The sequence below is a fragment of the Esox lucius genome, chromosome 2 (assembly GCF_011004845.1).
Source record: "Esox lucius isolate fEsoLuc1 chromosome 2, fEsoLuc1.pri, whole genome shotgun sequence".
Classification (NCBI taxonomy): Eukaryota; Metazoa; Chordata; class Actinopteri; order Esociformes; family Esocidae; genus Esox; species Esox lucius.
Window position 1 is genome coordinate 16,123,574 of NC_047570.1, and position 17,168 is coordinate 16,140,741.

General features: G+C 46.2%; 1 protein-coding gene across 2 annotated transcripts in view; it reads right to left on the minus strand.

Annotated features, from left to right (window-relative positions):
• Positions 1 to 1,254: 1,254 nt before the first annotated feature.
• LOC105029753 (golgin subfamily A member 4) overlaps positions 1,255 to 17,168 on the minus strand; it is a 185,073-nt gene continuing 169,159 nt past the window's right edge. Inside the window, exons 25-35 of one of the 2 annotated variants that reach the window (XM_010903259.3) lie at positions 16,817 to 16,949; positions 16,384 to 16,548; positions 14,435 to 14,581; positions 13,552 to 13,722; positions 11,051 to 11,209; positions 10,440 to 10,502; positions 10,242 to 10,351; positions 10,086 to 10,160; positions 9,168 to 9,261; positions 9,018 to 9,079; positions 1,255 to 1,556 (exon numbers count right to left, since the gene is read on the minus strand). In XM_010903259.3, coding sequence (XP_010901561.3) covers positions 1,493 to 1,556; positions 9,018 to 9,079; positions 9,168 to 9,261; positions 10,086 to 10,160; positions 10,242 to 10,351; positions 10,440 to 10,502; positions 11,051 to 11,209; positions 13,552 to 13,722; positions 14,435 to 14,581; positions 16,384 to 16,548; positions 16,817 to 16,949 — 1,243 coding nt within the window. In that variant the 3' untranslated portion in view covers positions 1,255 to 1,492. The remainder of the gene's footprint in view (positions 1,557 to 9,017; positions 9,080 to 9,167; positions 9,262 to 10,085; positions 10,161 to 10,241; positions 10,352 to 10,439; positions 10,503 to 11,050; positions 11,210 to 13,551; positions 13,723 to 14,434; positions 14,582 to 16,383; positions 16,549 to 16,816; positions 16,950 to 17,168) is intronic. The other variant, XM_034296646.1, reaches the window with a different exon arrangement.

The following is a 17,168-nucleotide window of genomic DNA, read 5'->3' on the forward strand; positions in this document are numbered from 1 at the left end:
GAGATCATACGTTTCCTGTAGTTCTTGACCAGGTTTGCACACACTGCAGCAGGGATTTTGGCCCACTCCTCCATACAGACCTTCTCCACATCCTTCAGGTTTCATGGCTGTCGCTGGGCAATACAGACTTTCAGCTCCCTCCAAAGATTTTGTATTGGGTTCAGGTCTGGAGACTGGCTAGGCCACTCCAGGACCTTGAGATACTTCTTACGGAGCCACTCCTTAGTTGCCCTGGCTTCAATGCTCTTACTGAGGGAAGGAGGTTGTTGGCCAAGATCTCGCGATACATGGCCCCATCCATCCTCCCCTCAATACGGTGCAGTTGTCCTTTCCTCTTTGCAGAAAAGCATCCCCAAAGAATGATGTTTCCACCTCCATGCTTCACGGTTGGGATGGTGTTCTTGGGGTTGTACTCATCCTTCTTCTTCCTCCAAACACGGCGAGTGGAGTTTAGACCAAAAAGCTCTCTTTGTGTCTCATCAGACCACATGACCTTCTCTCATTCCTCCTCTGGATCACCCAGATGATAATTGGCAAACTTCAGATGGACCTGGACATGCGCTGGCTTGAGCAGGGGGACCATGGGTGTGCTGCAGGATTTTAATCCATGACGGCGTAGTGTGTTATTAATGGTTTTCTTTGAGACTGTGGTCCCAGCTCTCTTCAGGTCATTGAACAGGTCCTGCCGTGTAGTTCTGGGCTGATCCCTCACCTTCCTCATGATCATTGATGCACCATGAGGTGAGATCTTGCATGGAGCCCCAGACCGAGGGAGATTGACCGTCATCTTGAACTTCTTCCATTTTCTAATAATTGCACCAACAGTTGTTGCCTTCTCACCAAGCTGCTTGCCTATTGTCCTATAGCCCATCCCAGCCTTGTGCAGGTCTACAATTTTATCCCTGATGTCCTTACACAGCTTTCTGGTCTTGGCCATTGTGGACAGGTTGGAGTCTGTTTGATTGAGTTTGTGGACAGGTGTCTTTTATACAGGTAACAAATTCAAACAGGTGCAGTAAATATAGGTAATGAGTGGAGAACAGGAGGGCTTCTTAAAGAAAAACTAACATGTCTGTGAGAGCCAGAATTCTTACTGGTTGGTAGGTGATCAGATACTTATGTCATGCAATAAAATGCAAATTAATTATAAAAAAATCATACAATGTGATTTTCTGGATTTTTGTTTTAGATTCTGTCTCTCACAGTTGAAGTGTACCTATGATAAAAATGACAGACCTCTACATGCTTTGTAAGTAGGAAAACCTGCAAAATCGTATATCAAATACTTGTTCTCCCCACTGTAACTATTAGTATTTCCCCTCTTAACTGCTCCCACTAACAGCCAATCAGAGTCTCTCCCTGTGATGTGTAGTTGAGGGGCTGGGTTCTCATCCCAGTTGAGGGGCTGGGTTCTGTTCCAGCAGTGGGGGCCACTCTTCCGGGGGACCACTGCAGCGTGGCACCCCCTCCTCCAGGCCGTCACAGGCTGAGGCTAGCGCTGACAGAGGTGGATGTCCTCTGGACCACTCAAGGCTCCTCTTGCAGTCAGTGCAGGTCTAGGACAGAGCACATTATTATTGCTATGCTCATGCCAACACACTATCGATTGACTGCATATTTGCAACTGTGAATATTATCAAGAGAATTAGTGTTAGTACATTACTCTTCACCTCCCGCTGCAGGAAGACTACAAATCAATCCCCTACCTATTAGTATCCCACTATGTCCTCCATTGGTTTCTATCCAGTCCTGTGCTTTAACCAACCAGTCCACTACTGACCAGGTCCCCTACTGACCAGTACACTACCAACCAGGGCCCCTGCTGCTAGCTGTTTGTCTATAAGCTCTGTCTATAGCTGTCCTCTGGGGTCTGTCTACAGCTGTCCTCTGGGGTCTGTCTACAGCTGTCCTCTGGGGTCTGTCTACAGCTGTCCTCTGGGGTCTGTCTACAGCTGTCCTCTGGGGTCTGTCTACAGCTGTCCTCTGGGGTCTGTCTACAGCTGTCCTCTGGGGTCTGTCTACAGCTGTCCTCTGGGGTCTGTCTACAGCTGTCCTCTGGGGTCTGTCTACAGCTGACCTCTGGGGTCTGTCTACAGCTGTCCTCTGGGGTCTGTCTACAGCTGTCCTCTGGGGTCTGTCTACAGCTGTCCTCTGGGGTCTGTCTATAGCTGTCCTCTGGGGTCTGTCTACAGCTGTCCTCTGGGGTCTGTCTACAGCTGACCTCTGGGGTCTGTCTACAGCTGACCTCTGGGGTCTGTCTATAGCTGTCCTCTGGGGTCTGTCTACAGCTGTCCTCTGGGGTCTGTCTACAGCTGTCCTCTGGGGTCTGTCTACAGCTGACCTCTGGGGTCTGTCTACAGCTGTCCTCTGGGGTCTGTCTACAGCTGTCCTCTGGGGTCTGTCTACAGCTGTCCTCTGGGGTCTGTCTACAGCTGACCTCTGGGGTCTGTCTACAGCTGTCCTCTGGGGTCTGTCTACAGCTGACCTCTGGGGTCTGTCTACAGCTGTCCTCTGGGGTCTGTCTACAGCTGTCCTCTGGGGTCTGTCTACAGCTGTCCTCTGGGGTCTGTCTACAGCTGACCTCTGGGGTCTGTCTACAGCTGTCCTCTGGGGTCTGTCTACAGCTGTCCTCTGGGGTCTGTCTACAGCTGTCCTCTACAGGGTCTGTCTACAGCTGTCCTCTGGGGTCTGTCTACAGCTGTCCTCTGGGGTCTGTCTACAGCTGTCCTCTGGGGTCTGTCTACAGCTGTCCTCTACAGGGTCTGTCTACAGCTGTCCTCTACAGGGTCTGTCTACAGCTGTCCTCTGGGGTCTGTCTACAGCTGTCCTCTGGGGTCTGTCTACAGCTGTCCTCTGGGGTCTGTCTACAGCTGACCTCTGGGGTCTGTCTACAGCTGTCCTCTGGGGTCTGTCTACAGCTGACCTCTGGGGTCTGTCTACAGCTGTCCTCTGGGGTCTGTCTACAGCTGTCCTCTGGGGTCTGTCTACAGCTGTCCTCTGGGGTCTGTCTACAGCTGACCTCTGGGGTCTGTCTACAGCTGTCCTCTGGGGTCTGTCTACAGCTGTCCTCTGGTTTGCAACTCTGTAGAGGAGAAGGGATATGTGTTCTCCACTGTAACCATGGCCTCTTGACTACCACTTCTTTCCGAGCTGAATGTGTCCATACAGAGCCTGTCTCATTACTTGACTGGTCCAAATGTTGATGACTCTGTTTGACAACAGGCCTTTCAACCCAATGCAAATTCTGTCTGCTTATTTTGGTAAACCTTCCACAATGTCCAAATCCCTGTTGAGCTCCTTGTTGACCGCGTCTGCCAGCTGTGTGTACACAATTGGCTCCTGGGCTATTTCAGCAGCATTGTTGATGTGTGCCCTTTTGGGCCATTTTATTCCACCGGGATAAACAGGCTCACAGAAGCAAAATTATTCTAACACAGAATTAGCTGGAGAAACAATCACAAGTATGAATAATAATGGGCATTAGGAACGTTATAACTTTGAGCATGAGAATGAGGGGGGATTCTGGGTACCAAGGGAAATGAGCTTATCAAATAAAGCTTGGCAAATGTGCAGTGAATAAAATGAGTCAATCATTTTAATGTGAGAGAGGAGCCCTGAGGAGAATAAATAAGCAATCGCCACATCATGCAGGGAGAACAAATGAGCATGGTGCACAATTAGGCAGGGTCCCATTCTGCCGGGGCTGTGAGCGCGGGGGGCGCTAATGATCTAGCTGTGTGTATGTAGGTGCCTATTTGTGTGTGTGTGTGGGTCTGCATTTGTGTCTATTTGTGTTGAAGTGTCTCGAGGGAGAGAGAAGGAATGAAAGATACCAAGTAAGAGATCAAAATCCATCCCTTGCCATGAAAATTCTATAAGGCAAAAAGACAGACAGACAGATGGTAAGTCAGGCCAATGAAATGAAAAGGAGCTTGTGGAAGAAAGAGATGGGCTATCAAACACATTGGCATCTGAGAGATGGGCTATCAAATACATTGGCAGCTGGGCTAAATTGACACATAGGCTGGCAGATATACATAGACAGGCATGTAGAGACATGTACATGTAGAGAGGCAGGCAGACATGTAGAGAGACAGGTAGACAGACAGGCAGGCAGACAGACAGACAGAAAGGCAGGTAGACAGACATACAGATACAGGTAGACAGACAGACAGATACAGGTAGTCAGACAGACAGAGACATGAAGATATAAACAGAGGCGGGCAGGCAGACAGACAGGCAGGTAGACAGACAGAGACATGTAGACAGACAGGAAGGTAGACAGACAGAGACATACAGACAGGCAGGCAGACAGAGACAGGTAGACAGACAGACAGGCAGGTAGACAGACAGAGACATGTAGACAGACAGGCAGACAGACAGAGACATGTAGACAGACAGGCAGGCAGGCAGACAGAGACATGTAGACAGGCAGAGACATGTAGACAGACAGGCAGGCAGGCAGACAGAGACATGTAGACAGGCAGAGACATGTAGACAGACAGGCAGGCAGGCAGACAGAGACATGTAGACAGGCAGAGACATGTAGACAGACAGGCAGACAAAGACATGTAGACAGGCAGAGACATGTAGACAGACAGGCAGGCAGGCAGACAGAGACATGTAGGTAGACAGACAAAGACATGTAGACAGACAGGCAGGTAGACAGAGACATGTAGACAGACAGGCAGACAGACAGAGACATGTAGACAGACAGGCGGACAGACGAGACATGTAGACAGACAGACAAAAGAGAGCTACAGGCATGTCAGCCATCCACCAGGTCATACAGCACGATCCATGTCACAAGCTTTCAAAGGCAAGACAAAGTTATTAACTATTCAATCACATGAAGGGGAGTTGAAGGTGTGAAAGGTTGCAGACCAAAGCACTTTTGCTCCAGTGCATTAAGAGCCTGGTCCAGTGCTCTGGAGCTCTGTGTGGAAGAGAAATAAATTGCCTCCCAGGAAGGGTCTCCTTTCCCCCCTTTTTTCCATTAATAACAGCAATCTGCTGTGAAAATCGAATACCAAGTACCATTTACGTTACATCTAGATAACTTCTGCTTGGGAAAGCGTACAATATGAATATTTCATTCGCTGATATCCAAATAAACACACAAGACCCCCCATCAATCAGCAGGCCTTCTAACAAGAAGTGAAGCGGAAAGAGACATAGCTAATGAACACCATGCACATCTGACATCAGTACTGCAGTACGCCTTCATTCCTGCTACTGACCATGGAAGACTATGCAGTGTAACTGCTAGTCATCCATATGTACAACACCACACACTTGTAAAAGACCCTTACAGTCAGGAGACAGATTTCAGGAAGTGTACACCCACATAATGTGGATAACCTGACCTGTATAACATATTCATGACAACAAATCAGGCATGAATACTGTCCTTCATTTAAGTAATTGCTTTATCCCTGCCATTAAAGTCAGATATGGCTCCAAACCCCCCCCCCCCACACTCCCCCACCCATCCCTCTCCCTGGCCTAATTCTCCCTCCTCAGTGGTGGATAAAGGGGATCAGCGGTCTATCCATATGCATGCCCACATATCTATGGAGTGGATGTCAGGTCTTAGCTTGGCCCTAGTGCTGAAAGCCCTGGTAATGACACTTAATGAAAGCTGGGGAGTAAAGCCAGGCATGCAGAATGAAGGACAAGCCAGTGCACTCCCCCAGCCCCCCACCCCTTCCCCTCCCATCAGCCTGGATGTGCACTGGCCCCAGACTGACAAAAATGTGCTACATGCGTGAGAATGGACACAGTTTCCTTCACCTTCTCAAGCCATTCACCTGTTTATCTATTTATTTTTATTTACTCCATGTCTCTCTCGGCTGCTTTCAGAGCCCTCATCTCCCAGCTCCCTGTAGGCTTTCTGAATGTCCTGGAACATTAGCTGATGGAAGCTCCAGTCATCCACTGGCCTTAATGAGCTGAGTTTGCATCTTCTTCTACTGGTATCAGGCCAGGCTACGAGCACACAGGCGCTAGTCAGCATGCTTGTTGTTCTTCAGAGCAGGTATACATTCAGGTTGGTACATTACCCACTGGCAGGTAAGCAGAATGAGAGCTCATTGTGGATGAGGTAGGAGGAAGATAAGTGGCAGGTTCTGTTATTAGAGCAAACACAGGGAATGATGGGATATAATGGATCCCACCAGACCCAAGCTTCTGATCAGCACAGTTCTCCCTCTTTCAACCTCTCTATCTTTCCTTTAACGTCTCTCCCTCATTCAACCTCTTTTTCTTTTAACCCCTCTATCTCTCTTTTCCTTTAACCCCTCTATCTCTCTTTTCCTTTAACCCCTCTATCTCTCTTTTCCTTTAACCCCTCTCTCTCTTTTCCTTTAACCCCTCTATCTCTCTTTTCCTTTAACCTCTCTCTCTCCATCAAACTCTTAATATCTCTCCTTAAACCTCTCTATCTCTCTCCTTAACCCTGCCATTAGGGATGCATTAATAAGAACATTCTTGGCCGATACTGATAGCAGATATTCATACACCAAAATCAGCCAATGCCGATGTTTTGTCACTTCTGTACCTGTGTACTCAGGCATACATTAAATTAAAAAAATATATATTTCAACAAATGTAAATTCAATCACACAAAAGTTATCTTTCTATATATTTTCATGAAAAAAACTCTCCAACATAAGTCTAATTATATGATAAATACACATCCCCTTTCTGTAACTTACAAAATACATAGTTAATGCTGGATATACATTAAATAAGGTATTTAACTCTCAAAACTGCTTTAACAAATGTCATTGTTGGTCTTTGGATAGGGAGTCATTTGCTAAATCTTTCTTATTCTTTCTAAGCAGGGCATCAAGTTTACTGTTTGGTTCACCAGCAAATGTGCCAGGTAGATTCAAAATCTACCAGCCACTGATTTTGGCAGCCAAACCCAATCGCTTTACACCATAAGACACAACAAATGAGAATGCTGTGTAATGATTCGAAAAAAGAATATAAATATTTCTAGTACTAAATAACATGATATATTGCTGCTCTAATATTTTTCCTCTAATCTTGTGACATAACCGGAGTCAATTCCAAATTGATATATCAGTGTTCTAATCCGGTCCTGAGCACATTGCTGGGTGCCCCCCCCCACTGGAGACCGGGCACACTGACTTTTCTCACACCGCTGGTCTTCATCGAGTGCGTGGGATTCATTGGCTGGCTCAAACTACTAGGATAGCGTGCTCTGTTTCTCAAGTCGCACATGAATACGATAGCTCCAGGAGCTCAGTAATCTTAAGAACAGTATTGTAACACAACAAATAATCTATATACCAAAACAATTGCAATTCATGTGTCTTACAAAAAGTTATGTCAGGAATGTATCTTTTTCTTGCTGTTGTGGCCATGGTTCTGCCATGAAGGAGCAACACGGTAAAATGAATGCAGCGGAAGCGCCGGAAAGCACATTCGGTCTGAAATATCAGGCAAAATATATAGCAATCAGCACAGATTATTAGCTATAATTTTGCCTATAATCAGCTGGTTGTTGGTCAATATATCAGCGCATCCCTTCTCTCCATCTCTGTCCAAAAACATTTCTCTCTCCTTCAACTTCTCTATCTCATTGTCCTTTCATCCTCCGTGTTCATTCCTTAAAAATGGTTTGTTCCTGCCAGTTACGTAAAAAAATAATTTGGGCTATATCTTGGAAAAGGTGACCCTTAATGTTTCTGTTTTGTTTCCTTGCCATGATACTAACGGGTATTGTGAAACTAGTATCCGCCCGGCCCTGTTCCAGTGGAAATCTGATGGGAACGTATTACAGTGAAATGGTATTACAGAGAAATGCCAGGGAGGGCAAGACTGGCCTATTTCAAAGCAAGAGGGTATTGGCAGGATGAAACGATACAGCTTTAACAGTCAAACAACCATGTGGAACACAATTTCACCATAAAAATCACCCTTTCTCAGCATCACATATAAAATTCTAAATCTATTTTAAAAACACAGTATATAGCTGTTACTATGGCAATGTGTCTTGACTGGTTGAGTGTCTGCAAGTCTGGACGGGTTCCTGTAAAGAAATATCACTAAGAGAGTTGAGTCCTGAGAGTCTTGTCAGAAGAGAAAAGTAAATTCCTTGGATGTCTCTTTCTGCCTGCCAATATCTTTTTGTCTGGTGGTTTCTGTCTCCCTGCCTCTGCCTGGCTGTCTCTGTATGTCCATCATTCTCTTCCTGTTTGCTGCTCTGTTAGGTGAGACAGGAAGTGAATGTAGGCCCCTCCTCCAGCCCTCAGTCACTGCATCAGGAATGTGATCACAGCCACCTCTAGGATTTCCTGCCTGACTGCACAAATGCATCTTTGGTGTTACCAAGCAATCAGTGGTCTTCGGGGGTGGGGTGGGGGTGTCGTGGTCCTGGCGTGAGGAGAGGAGACTGTAGTGGGGGGTCACCCAGGGTGCGTAAGGGGCGCTGAGACTGCTCTACTGATGCTCAGACTGGAACATGGAGAGAGTGGCTGAGACATTCTGGGCTGCATTAGAGAGGGATTGGGGATTCAAAACACCAATCTGAAGTTTTCTTAGAGGCTCTCAGGCCACTGATTTCACAGCCAGACGACAGGGGCCATTAGCCCTGGAAACACAGAAGGGCCTATGCTAATCCCAGAACAACAAAAATCAACATGGTCACCAATAAAGCTCTTCTGAGTTACAGACAGGCTCCCGCTCTTAACAAACACTGTATGAGATGTATTGCTGAGTGTTGCTATTGACCCATGTCTCAGCTTCCCAATAGAAACACACACAGAGGAACTAACGGCTCCAGAATGTATGACTTTGTTACTGTCACTGTCTCTAGAGCCACAAGAGAAAAAAAAAGCTAGTGAGTTCGACATGCAGTCATTAGTCGTGTCTGCTTTCTGTTCCAAGATGAATGTGAAATTCCCAGGGGTGTTACAAGAATAGGATGAACTAGCCCAGTGATCCAGTGTCTAGGACAGGTCTAGGGTCAGTAGTACAGTACTCACTCTGTGTGGGGCATCTGGACTGGAGGTCTGGCCTGCGTTCTGTGCCGATCCCTCACCCGGGCCTGACACAAAAACAGGTCATATAACTCCATAGAACACCACAATGTCTCTGAGAGTGGTCTAGTCTATGTAACTGTGTAACGTACTTACCTGGGACTTCCCTGCCACCATCCTGCTCTCAACCAGCTCAGCTGTCAGCCTCTCCACCTCCCTATGCAGACCATCCACACTTTCCTGCAGGTGACTACACACACACACACACACAGAACAAGGTTACAACTCATAGGTGGTTCAGTTTACACCCCCTTTTTACAGGTACAATGTGTTCCTTGCCCCACCTAATCCATGTGTCCTGTGCAGTTTTTAACCACAGTTCTGAACATGAAGACCTAACCACAGCTCTGAACACGGAGACCTAACCACAGCTCTGAACACGGAGACCTAACCACAGCTCTGAACACGGAGACCTAACCACAGCTCTGAACACGGAGACCTTATAACAGCTCTGAACAAAGAGACCCAATCACAGCTCTGAACATGGAGACCTAACCACAACTCTGAACACGGAGACCTAACCACAGCTCTGAACACGGAGACCTAACCACAGCTCTGAACACGGAGACCTAACCACAGCTCTGAACACGGAGACCTTATAACAGCTCTGAACAAAGAGACCCAATCACAACTCTGAACATGGAGACCTAACCACAACTCTGAATACGGAGACCTTATAACAGCTCTGAACACAGAGACCTAATCACAGCTCTGAATACGGAGACCTAACCACAGCTCTGAATACGGAGACCTAATCACAGCTTTGAACACGGAGACCTAATGACAGCTCTGAACATGGAGACCTAACCACCACAGCTCTGAACATGGAGACCTAACCACAGCGCTGAACTATGGAGACCTAACCACAGCTCTGAACATGGAGACCTAACCACAGGCATAGTTCCATTTATAACTATCATGAAAATCATGTCTCCAGCGATTGAACAACAGACAGTACAGGACATTCCACTGGAAACAACTGGGTGGGATGGATGGACAAGGGAGAGCTCTTACTCCTTCTCGGCTGTCAGTCGGATGATCTTCTTGCTCTGGTCTTTGATGAGAAGGTTTAGTTTTTCATTGCCTTGCCTGTTAACGGGGTAAATCAGGGTTAATAAATCAGGGTTAATGTAGGACATGACTGGGCAGACGTGTGGAATATGCCCTTACCTCTGCTTCTTCACCCACTGGTTGATGTTGGTGATCACCAGGTCACTCTCCCTGGTCAGATGGAAGATGTCTGAACGAGCGTTCCCCAGAGACTGGCGCAAAACCTCCACCTGAGGCCGGGGGGGAGGGGGGTAAGAGTCTATTCAGAAGTCTAAGAGAGTCTATCTGACATATGTGGAGGTTTTAAGGGTTCACTACCTTATTAGCTGCCATGGTGTACTGGTGATTCATGGAATGGAGCTGTAAGTGTAAGGCATCTACCTGAACAGAGACATGAACAATCCCTTACTGCAACTCACAATGGCCACATGGTTCATCCACTGAGAAAGGATTATTAACTATGCTGTTCGGCATTTCTGTTTCAAAGAAATCTGTGAGGACATCTGTCATTAGTACGGCCATGACGTTTCCATGAGCACATTGTTAATTATAGTGGATTCAGCTGTACAGTGGTTATAAAAAGTCTACACACCCCTGTTACAATGCCAGGTTCTTGTGATGTAAAAGAATGAGACAAAGATAAATCATGGCAGAACATTTTCCACCTTGAATGTGACCTATAACGTGAACAATTCAATTGACAAACAAAATGAAATCTTCGAAGGGGAAAAATGAAAGATTTTAATCTTACAAATAACCTGATGTGCACACCCTCTTATAACTGGGGATGTGGCTGTGTTCAGAATTAACCAATCACATTCAAACTAATGTTAAATAGAACTCATTCTTTTACATCACAAAAACCTGGCATTTTAACAGGGGTGTATAGACTTTTTATATCCACTGTATGTGTCTCGCACCAGGCCCACCTTGGCATGGTAGTTCTCCCTGATGGAAGTCATGTACACCTTCATCGTCAGCATCTCCTTCTCCTGGGCCTCCAGGGCTTCCCGCTGTTCCTGGCCCCAGTGTTGAGACCTCTCCAGCTGGGCACTGAGCTCTGCCAGCCTGCCCTCACAGGACCGAGCCTTGGGGGCCATGATACCATCATTGGCATAATCCATTTCATATTTAGTTCTTATTCCTAATGATTGATCAACCTTCGAAGTATAGGAATAATGAACAATATGAAATGCATACTCAGAAGTGTTTTCCGACCAGGCAGGAGTCATGGAAGTGGACTCCTCCACAAACCTTTTATTTTTAATAACATTGTAATTCATTTATATTCAGCTGACACTAAATCCTGTTGAATTATACCTGCGAATGCACACATCACACCACATCAAACAACTGGTGACTGGTGAACATAGCGCATTAAACATCTCCCATAGGAAGTGGTAGTATCCATTAATTACCACCCCCATTCCTATCTCCTGGCAGCCTAGTAGGGAGATAGAGCCACTGTTCATATCACCACCTCAGTGACCTTTCCACAGGCCCAGGGAGCAGGCACTGCAGAGAAAAGGCAATAAATATAATGAAAGAAGCAAAGCCAATTAAAGTGGTGTGTGTGTGTGTGTGTGGAGAGGTGAGGCGGGCGTAGGGGAGATGAGCCAGACGGGAGGCAGCTCCCAGACTGCACTGCTGCAGCTCCCACTAATCCTTGCATGACCACACAGCCACCATAATGTGCCGGCAGGCTGATCAGGCTCCTGCTGAATTCACCCGCTAATCCACACTAAAGGACAGACGTGTCCACACACACAATCAGCGTTTTTTGGTGGGACGGGTTGCAGGTTCATGCAACTTGAAGTTCATTTTCTTCGGCCGAAGGTCGCTGACCGCAAAATGACAAGGATTCTCTCCCCATGGCGAGTAAGTGGGCTGAGCGCTGCTGTTACCACGCAACACTGACGGCACTTAGGGGAGACGACGCGGGGACAGTCTGGTCGGCAGAACAAACACACAGCTCTTACATGGCGTGGGTCTCCAAACACAGCGGTCAGAATTCAGCCCCACATCAACAAGTCTTACTGTATTTGCAACTGGAAGGGCTCTAATGCACAGTTCAGACGGCAGAAGTATGGCGAGTCGAGGTGAACAGAAATGAAGAGCAGAGAAGCGTGGTCAAGATCTCTGCTGGAAGGGTTTGATTTGTTTTCGTACAACGGCTCTTAAAACTTCAGACTAGAGACGACCTGGTCCTCTGCATTCTAATCCCAGGCTGTGATTGGTCTTTTAATGTGGGTGTAGTAGCAAGAAACTTTTATTAGTAGGAGGACTGCTCTGGAGCACTGCATGAAACTAGCCCCATCATGGCCAAAACCCTTTTACGTTCAGCGCAACCGTTGCGTATCTTTGGAACTATATATTGAACCTCCTGGGTTTGTGGTATATATATTTGTATCCAGGCATTGTATCATTCCTTACAACTGCCCTCAGCCCTGGTGTATTGGCCATATACTACACCTTATTGCTATTATAAATCAGCTACCAGCACAATTAAAACGTTAAAACATGTTTTTATATTATACCGTGGTATACGGTCCAGCTTTTAAATAATCCACATTCAGGGTTGGAAATACCTGGTTAATAATTAAGAGAAAAGGGCACAAGGGGATATTGTAAATGACCAATAAACCATGGCTAAGAGTTGTTCTGGATACAGCACTTAGCTGTGTATACAACACTTAGCAATATATTGTCAATATACCACAAACATTCAAGATGTTTTTCATATTATAAACCGGCAAACCAACCCAATTAGAAAAGTAATACATTCTGTGATCTCATATACCACAGCTTTCAGGCAATCTGCACTTATGATTGGAACCATTCGGTTTATTATATAGTACTGTAGATAACCCCAGAGTGGATAGTTCCCTTTTTCTTAAAAACTACCTAAAAGTGGTAGAATTTTATTATATTTTGTTACCTATTAAATCAGAGAAAAATTTAGAAAAGATTAGCTTGGCCCTTGAAATGACTGACGACAATACATAATGATAGTTGTCTAAGCATGTTAAAATGTTATCATATTACACCAGAATCTTATTCTGGATAATGTCTTTGCATTTAATTATTATTATTGTGTTCTCTGTGCCAGAAAGCCATGTTTGAGTGCTGTTTATAACAACAACAAAAGATGCAAATATGTACAAACCTTTGTCTGGTACTGTATATAGGAGCAAGTATAATGAAAATGTAAAGATTCAGTGCAGAGACATTATCCAGGATGAGATTCTGATGTAAAAATGGGTGATTTACCCCTAATCTAATGTGTAGCTGTTTGGTCCATGACATAACTGTTGGCTGTTGGCTTTTACATCAGAGTGGTTTTTGGATATTGACAATGAAATGAAAGGTTATTGGTTAATTTGACATGTGGATGAATGGAAATGTTAATGCGTAGGGCCTTCTATCTCACATCGTCCAGGGACTGTCTGCTTGCTGTCTGTAGTCTGTGGAGCTCTGCAGCCAGTTGCCTGGTCCTCTCCTCCAGACCTTCCTTCTCCTCTGACAGCTGGGTGTTTCTCTGCTTCAGACGGGCCAGCTCAGCACGTAGGCATGTTGCTTCACCACCAATACGCGCAGCCTGCTTGCAATAACCACGAAAAAATAATCTGCACTAAATACTTGTTAGTCCCAGTACACATTTTTCCCCACAGTCACATTAAAATAAATTAACACTTAGTCAGTATTTTATATATAAATATATTTTACTCCAGCCTCTCTATGGGGAGGCCTGGGTGGGGGCCAGCTCCAGTCTCTATGGGGAGGCCTGGGTGGGGGCCAGCTCCAGTCTCTATGGGGAGGCCTGGGTGGGGGCCAGCTCCAGTCTCTATGGGGAGGCCTGGGTGGGGGCCAGCTCCTGTCTCTATGGGGAGGCCTGGGTGGGGGCCAGCTCCAGTCTCTATGGGGAGGCCTGGATAGGGGCCAGCTCCAGTCTCTATGGGGAGGCCTGGATGGGGGCCAGCTCCAGTCTCTATGGGGAGGCCTGGGTGGGGGCCAGCTCCAGTCTGTATGGGGAGGCCTGGATGGGGGCCAGCTCCAGTCTCTATGGGGAGGCCTGGGTGGGGGCCAGCTCCAGACTCTATGGGGAGGCCTGGATGGGGGCCAGCTCCAGTCTCTATGGGGAGGCCTGGGTGGGGGCCAGCTCCAGCCTCCATGGGGAGGCCAATCTGAAGGTGGGTTGTGCTGTTGTTAAGCCTCCTTAACTCACCCTCAGGCCAGCCTGGACACCTCTCACATGAGAGGACATCAAACAAACCAAATATGGCTCCCAGGCTACACACAATGTATGGACAAACCTCTTGACTGTGCTTCAGGCTTTGGCCCTCCCAGCTTTCCATCTCCCTCTGACACTGCTGCAGCTGAGACTGGCAGGCAGTATGTTCTTTCTGAAGCTGGGCCAGGCGCTCCTGCAAGCCCACCACGGTACTCTTCCGCTCCCTGAGCTGAAGGACACACACAGACAGACAGTTAAAGTCACGCTCCTCCTCACACCTCCTGAGGACTCCCATCATGTGTGTGTGTGTGTGTGTACACTACTTCGTGCATACCGGGCTTAAAGATAGATGGGGCTAAATCTGATGGCACCATCTTAGCTCTCTGTTCCAAGATTAAGTCACATGGGTTTGTAGATAGATGAGAGATCTGCACTTATATGCATGACAGATATTAAATTGGGATTAAGGAGATTAATTTCAGGCTGTAATTGAGTGAGAAACTTTTTGATCAGATTGATTTAACTTTCTAAAGATGTGAATTATGTGCTTCGATTAAATTTCCTAACAGCTGAACAGTTGGTAAATTGCCATGCTTTAGGCTTGTATCCCTTTGGCTGGTGCAAAGCTATATTTCGCAAAATTCATTTTTCATCGGACTAATTTCTCTTCAGTTCCTTTGGGGTTAAAAAATAATTACTATTTTTGAAACACAAATTCAGAGACGGAAACTAATTCAATTTGTGAGCATGGCTGGAGGACGAATCTGAGTGCAGATGACTGTAGCCAGGCTTCAATCAGGAACTCTCCTGCTGAATGAAAAAAGAACATCCTGTATAGCCTGAAAAATTACCTTTGGAACTTTGAACTGTCAACAAGTACAGATTTAATTCAGGACATTCACTAGCTAAGGTTCCATTCAACTGGCAAGAGATTTTCAAATTCTAAGGATTCTAAATGCTTTATAAAAATATATATGCAAATCTTTCTACCAGTGATGCGTATCCACCAAACATACTATTTCCAGATGAGAAGCAGAGCTTGATGAAGTAGTGAACATAGTACATGGTACTTTTCTGAGTACAAGTGGTATGTGTTTAATCACAAAAACCTTAGTGTTAAATTACCACATTGCCCAACCTGGTGTTATAGATAACAGTAAGAATCCTTTAATTTGTCAAATGGCCGACACATCAGTCATCACGTAACCTGAATAACACCCTCTCTGTAGTCATTCTTCAAAAGGAGCAGCAAGCTCATCTCTGTGCACTTGTACCACGCTGAGAGTTCATCATAACTCATTTCATCTGTAGTCTAATAAACTGCATGGGGAACATAATCAACAAGTCACTCCAAATGCACTTTGACTTGATGGTTATTTTATCTGTATTTGTGCATCAAAACATTTACACTGCCATTCCTCTCATAATTATTTTAAGACACAAACACATCCCAGCATATCAAACATGCCAAGTCCTGTATCCATCAAATTTGTTGTGACTTGAACATTAACAATAAATGCATAATAACCTGTAGGGGATAACATGATTACTGACACTCCTGATTTCTGCTGGGTAATTAAAATGAGGTATAAATCAACAGACCATATTCAAACTACAGTGTGTTTAACTGCGCGGTGTGAAATTCATGAACAATGGGTGCATTTTGATTGCTAGTTTTAGTATACATTAATGAGTGTTTGAAAGCACCTGGTGCTTATTTGACTGCCAGTGGTGTATCCATGATGATAACATGACATAACAAATCCAAAAAAGTCACATATTCTTATTGTCTTCACCCGGCACAACCAGAAGAGGACTGGCCAGTCCTCACAGTCCAACTTGTCTCTAGGTTCCTTCCTAGGTTCTGACCCTACTAGGGAGTTTTCCTAGCCACTGTGCATCACTTCATGTTGTTGCTTGCCCTTTAGTGTTTCAAGCTTGGTATCTGTAAAGGCACTTTGTAACTGCTGATGTAAAACCGCTTTGTAAAATAGATTTGATTGACTGAAAACAAATGTGATCGATACAGACCTGACTGTAAGCTTTGTCCAGGCTGCTTCTGAGCTGGCCGGTCTCTCTCTCCTTTCGAGCCTCTTTGTCCTTGGCCTCCTGGTTCCTCTCCTGCTGCCTAGCCTGCTCCTGGGCCAGCTCTGCCCGCAGCGCCTGGCTGGCATCATCCTGCTCCCGCAGCTGGCACTCAGAGAGACAGTCATGACATTTACAAACCTTCCAAACAACCCCTGTGGCCACACGTCTACAGGGAAGTCTTCAGCAGTGAGGCCACAGGGCCTCTAGTTAGCCCAATCAATAAACTGATGTGGTGTAATGGGCCCTTAACGACTTAGAGAGAAGCGCTGTTGTGGAGCCCCATTAACTGTTAGCCAGGATGGGTGACCGTGGTTTCCGGGACGATAGGCCACGTCGGTAGGAAGCTGCCGTTTGGTCAGTCTGTTGCCAGTCTTACCTGCTGTTGTAGAGTCCCGAGTGTGTCCTTGGTGCTGGCCAGCTGGGCCTGCAGTGTGGTGGCTTCCTGCTGAGCCCTGAGCTGGGCCTGCCTGCTCTCCTCCACCCCCTCCTTCAGCGCCTCCACCTGGGTCCTGAAACACACACATTCAGGAAGGGCCTCCCAGGTACTTCCACAACGTCTACTTTCCAACGTCCGAAGCAACACGCTGTGCGCTTTGTTTTCGTTCACGTTTTCCAAGTCAAAGGGAATCAAAGCTCTCTAGCTATGACATCATACGAGGAACTAAATAACCAGAGAGTAAAGGGCGTGCGCGTGCGGCATGTTTCCTTTGAGCAGGCGAGCCGAAACA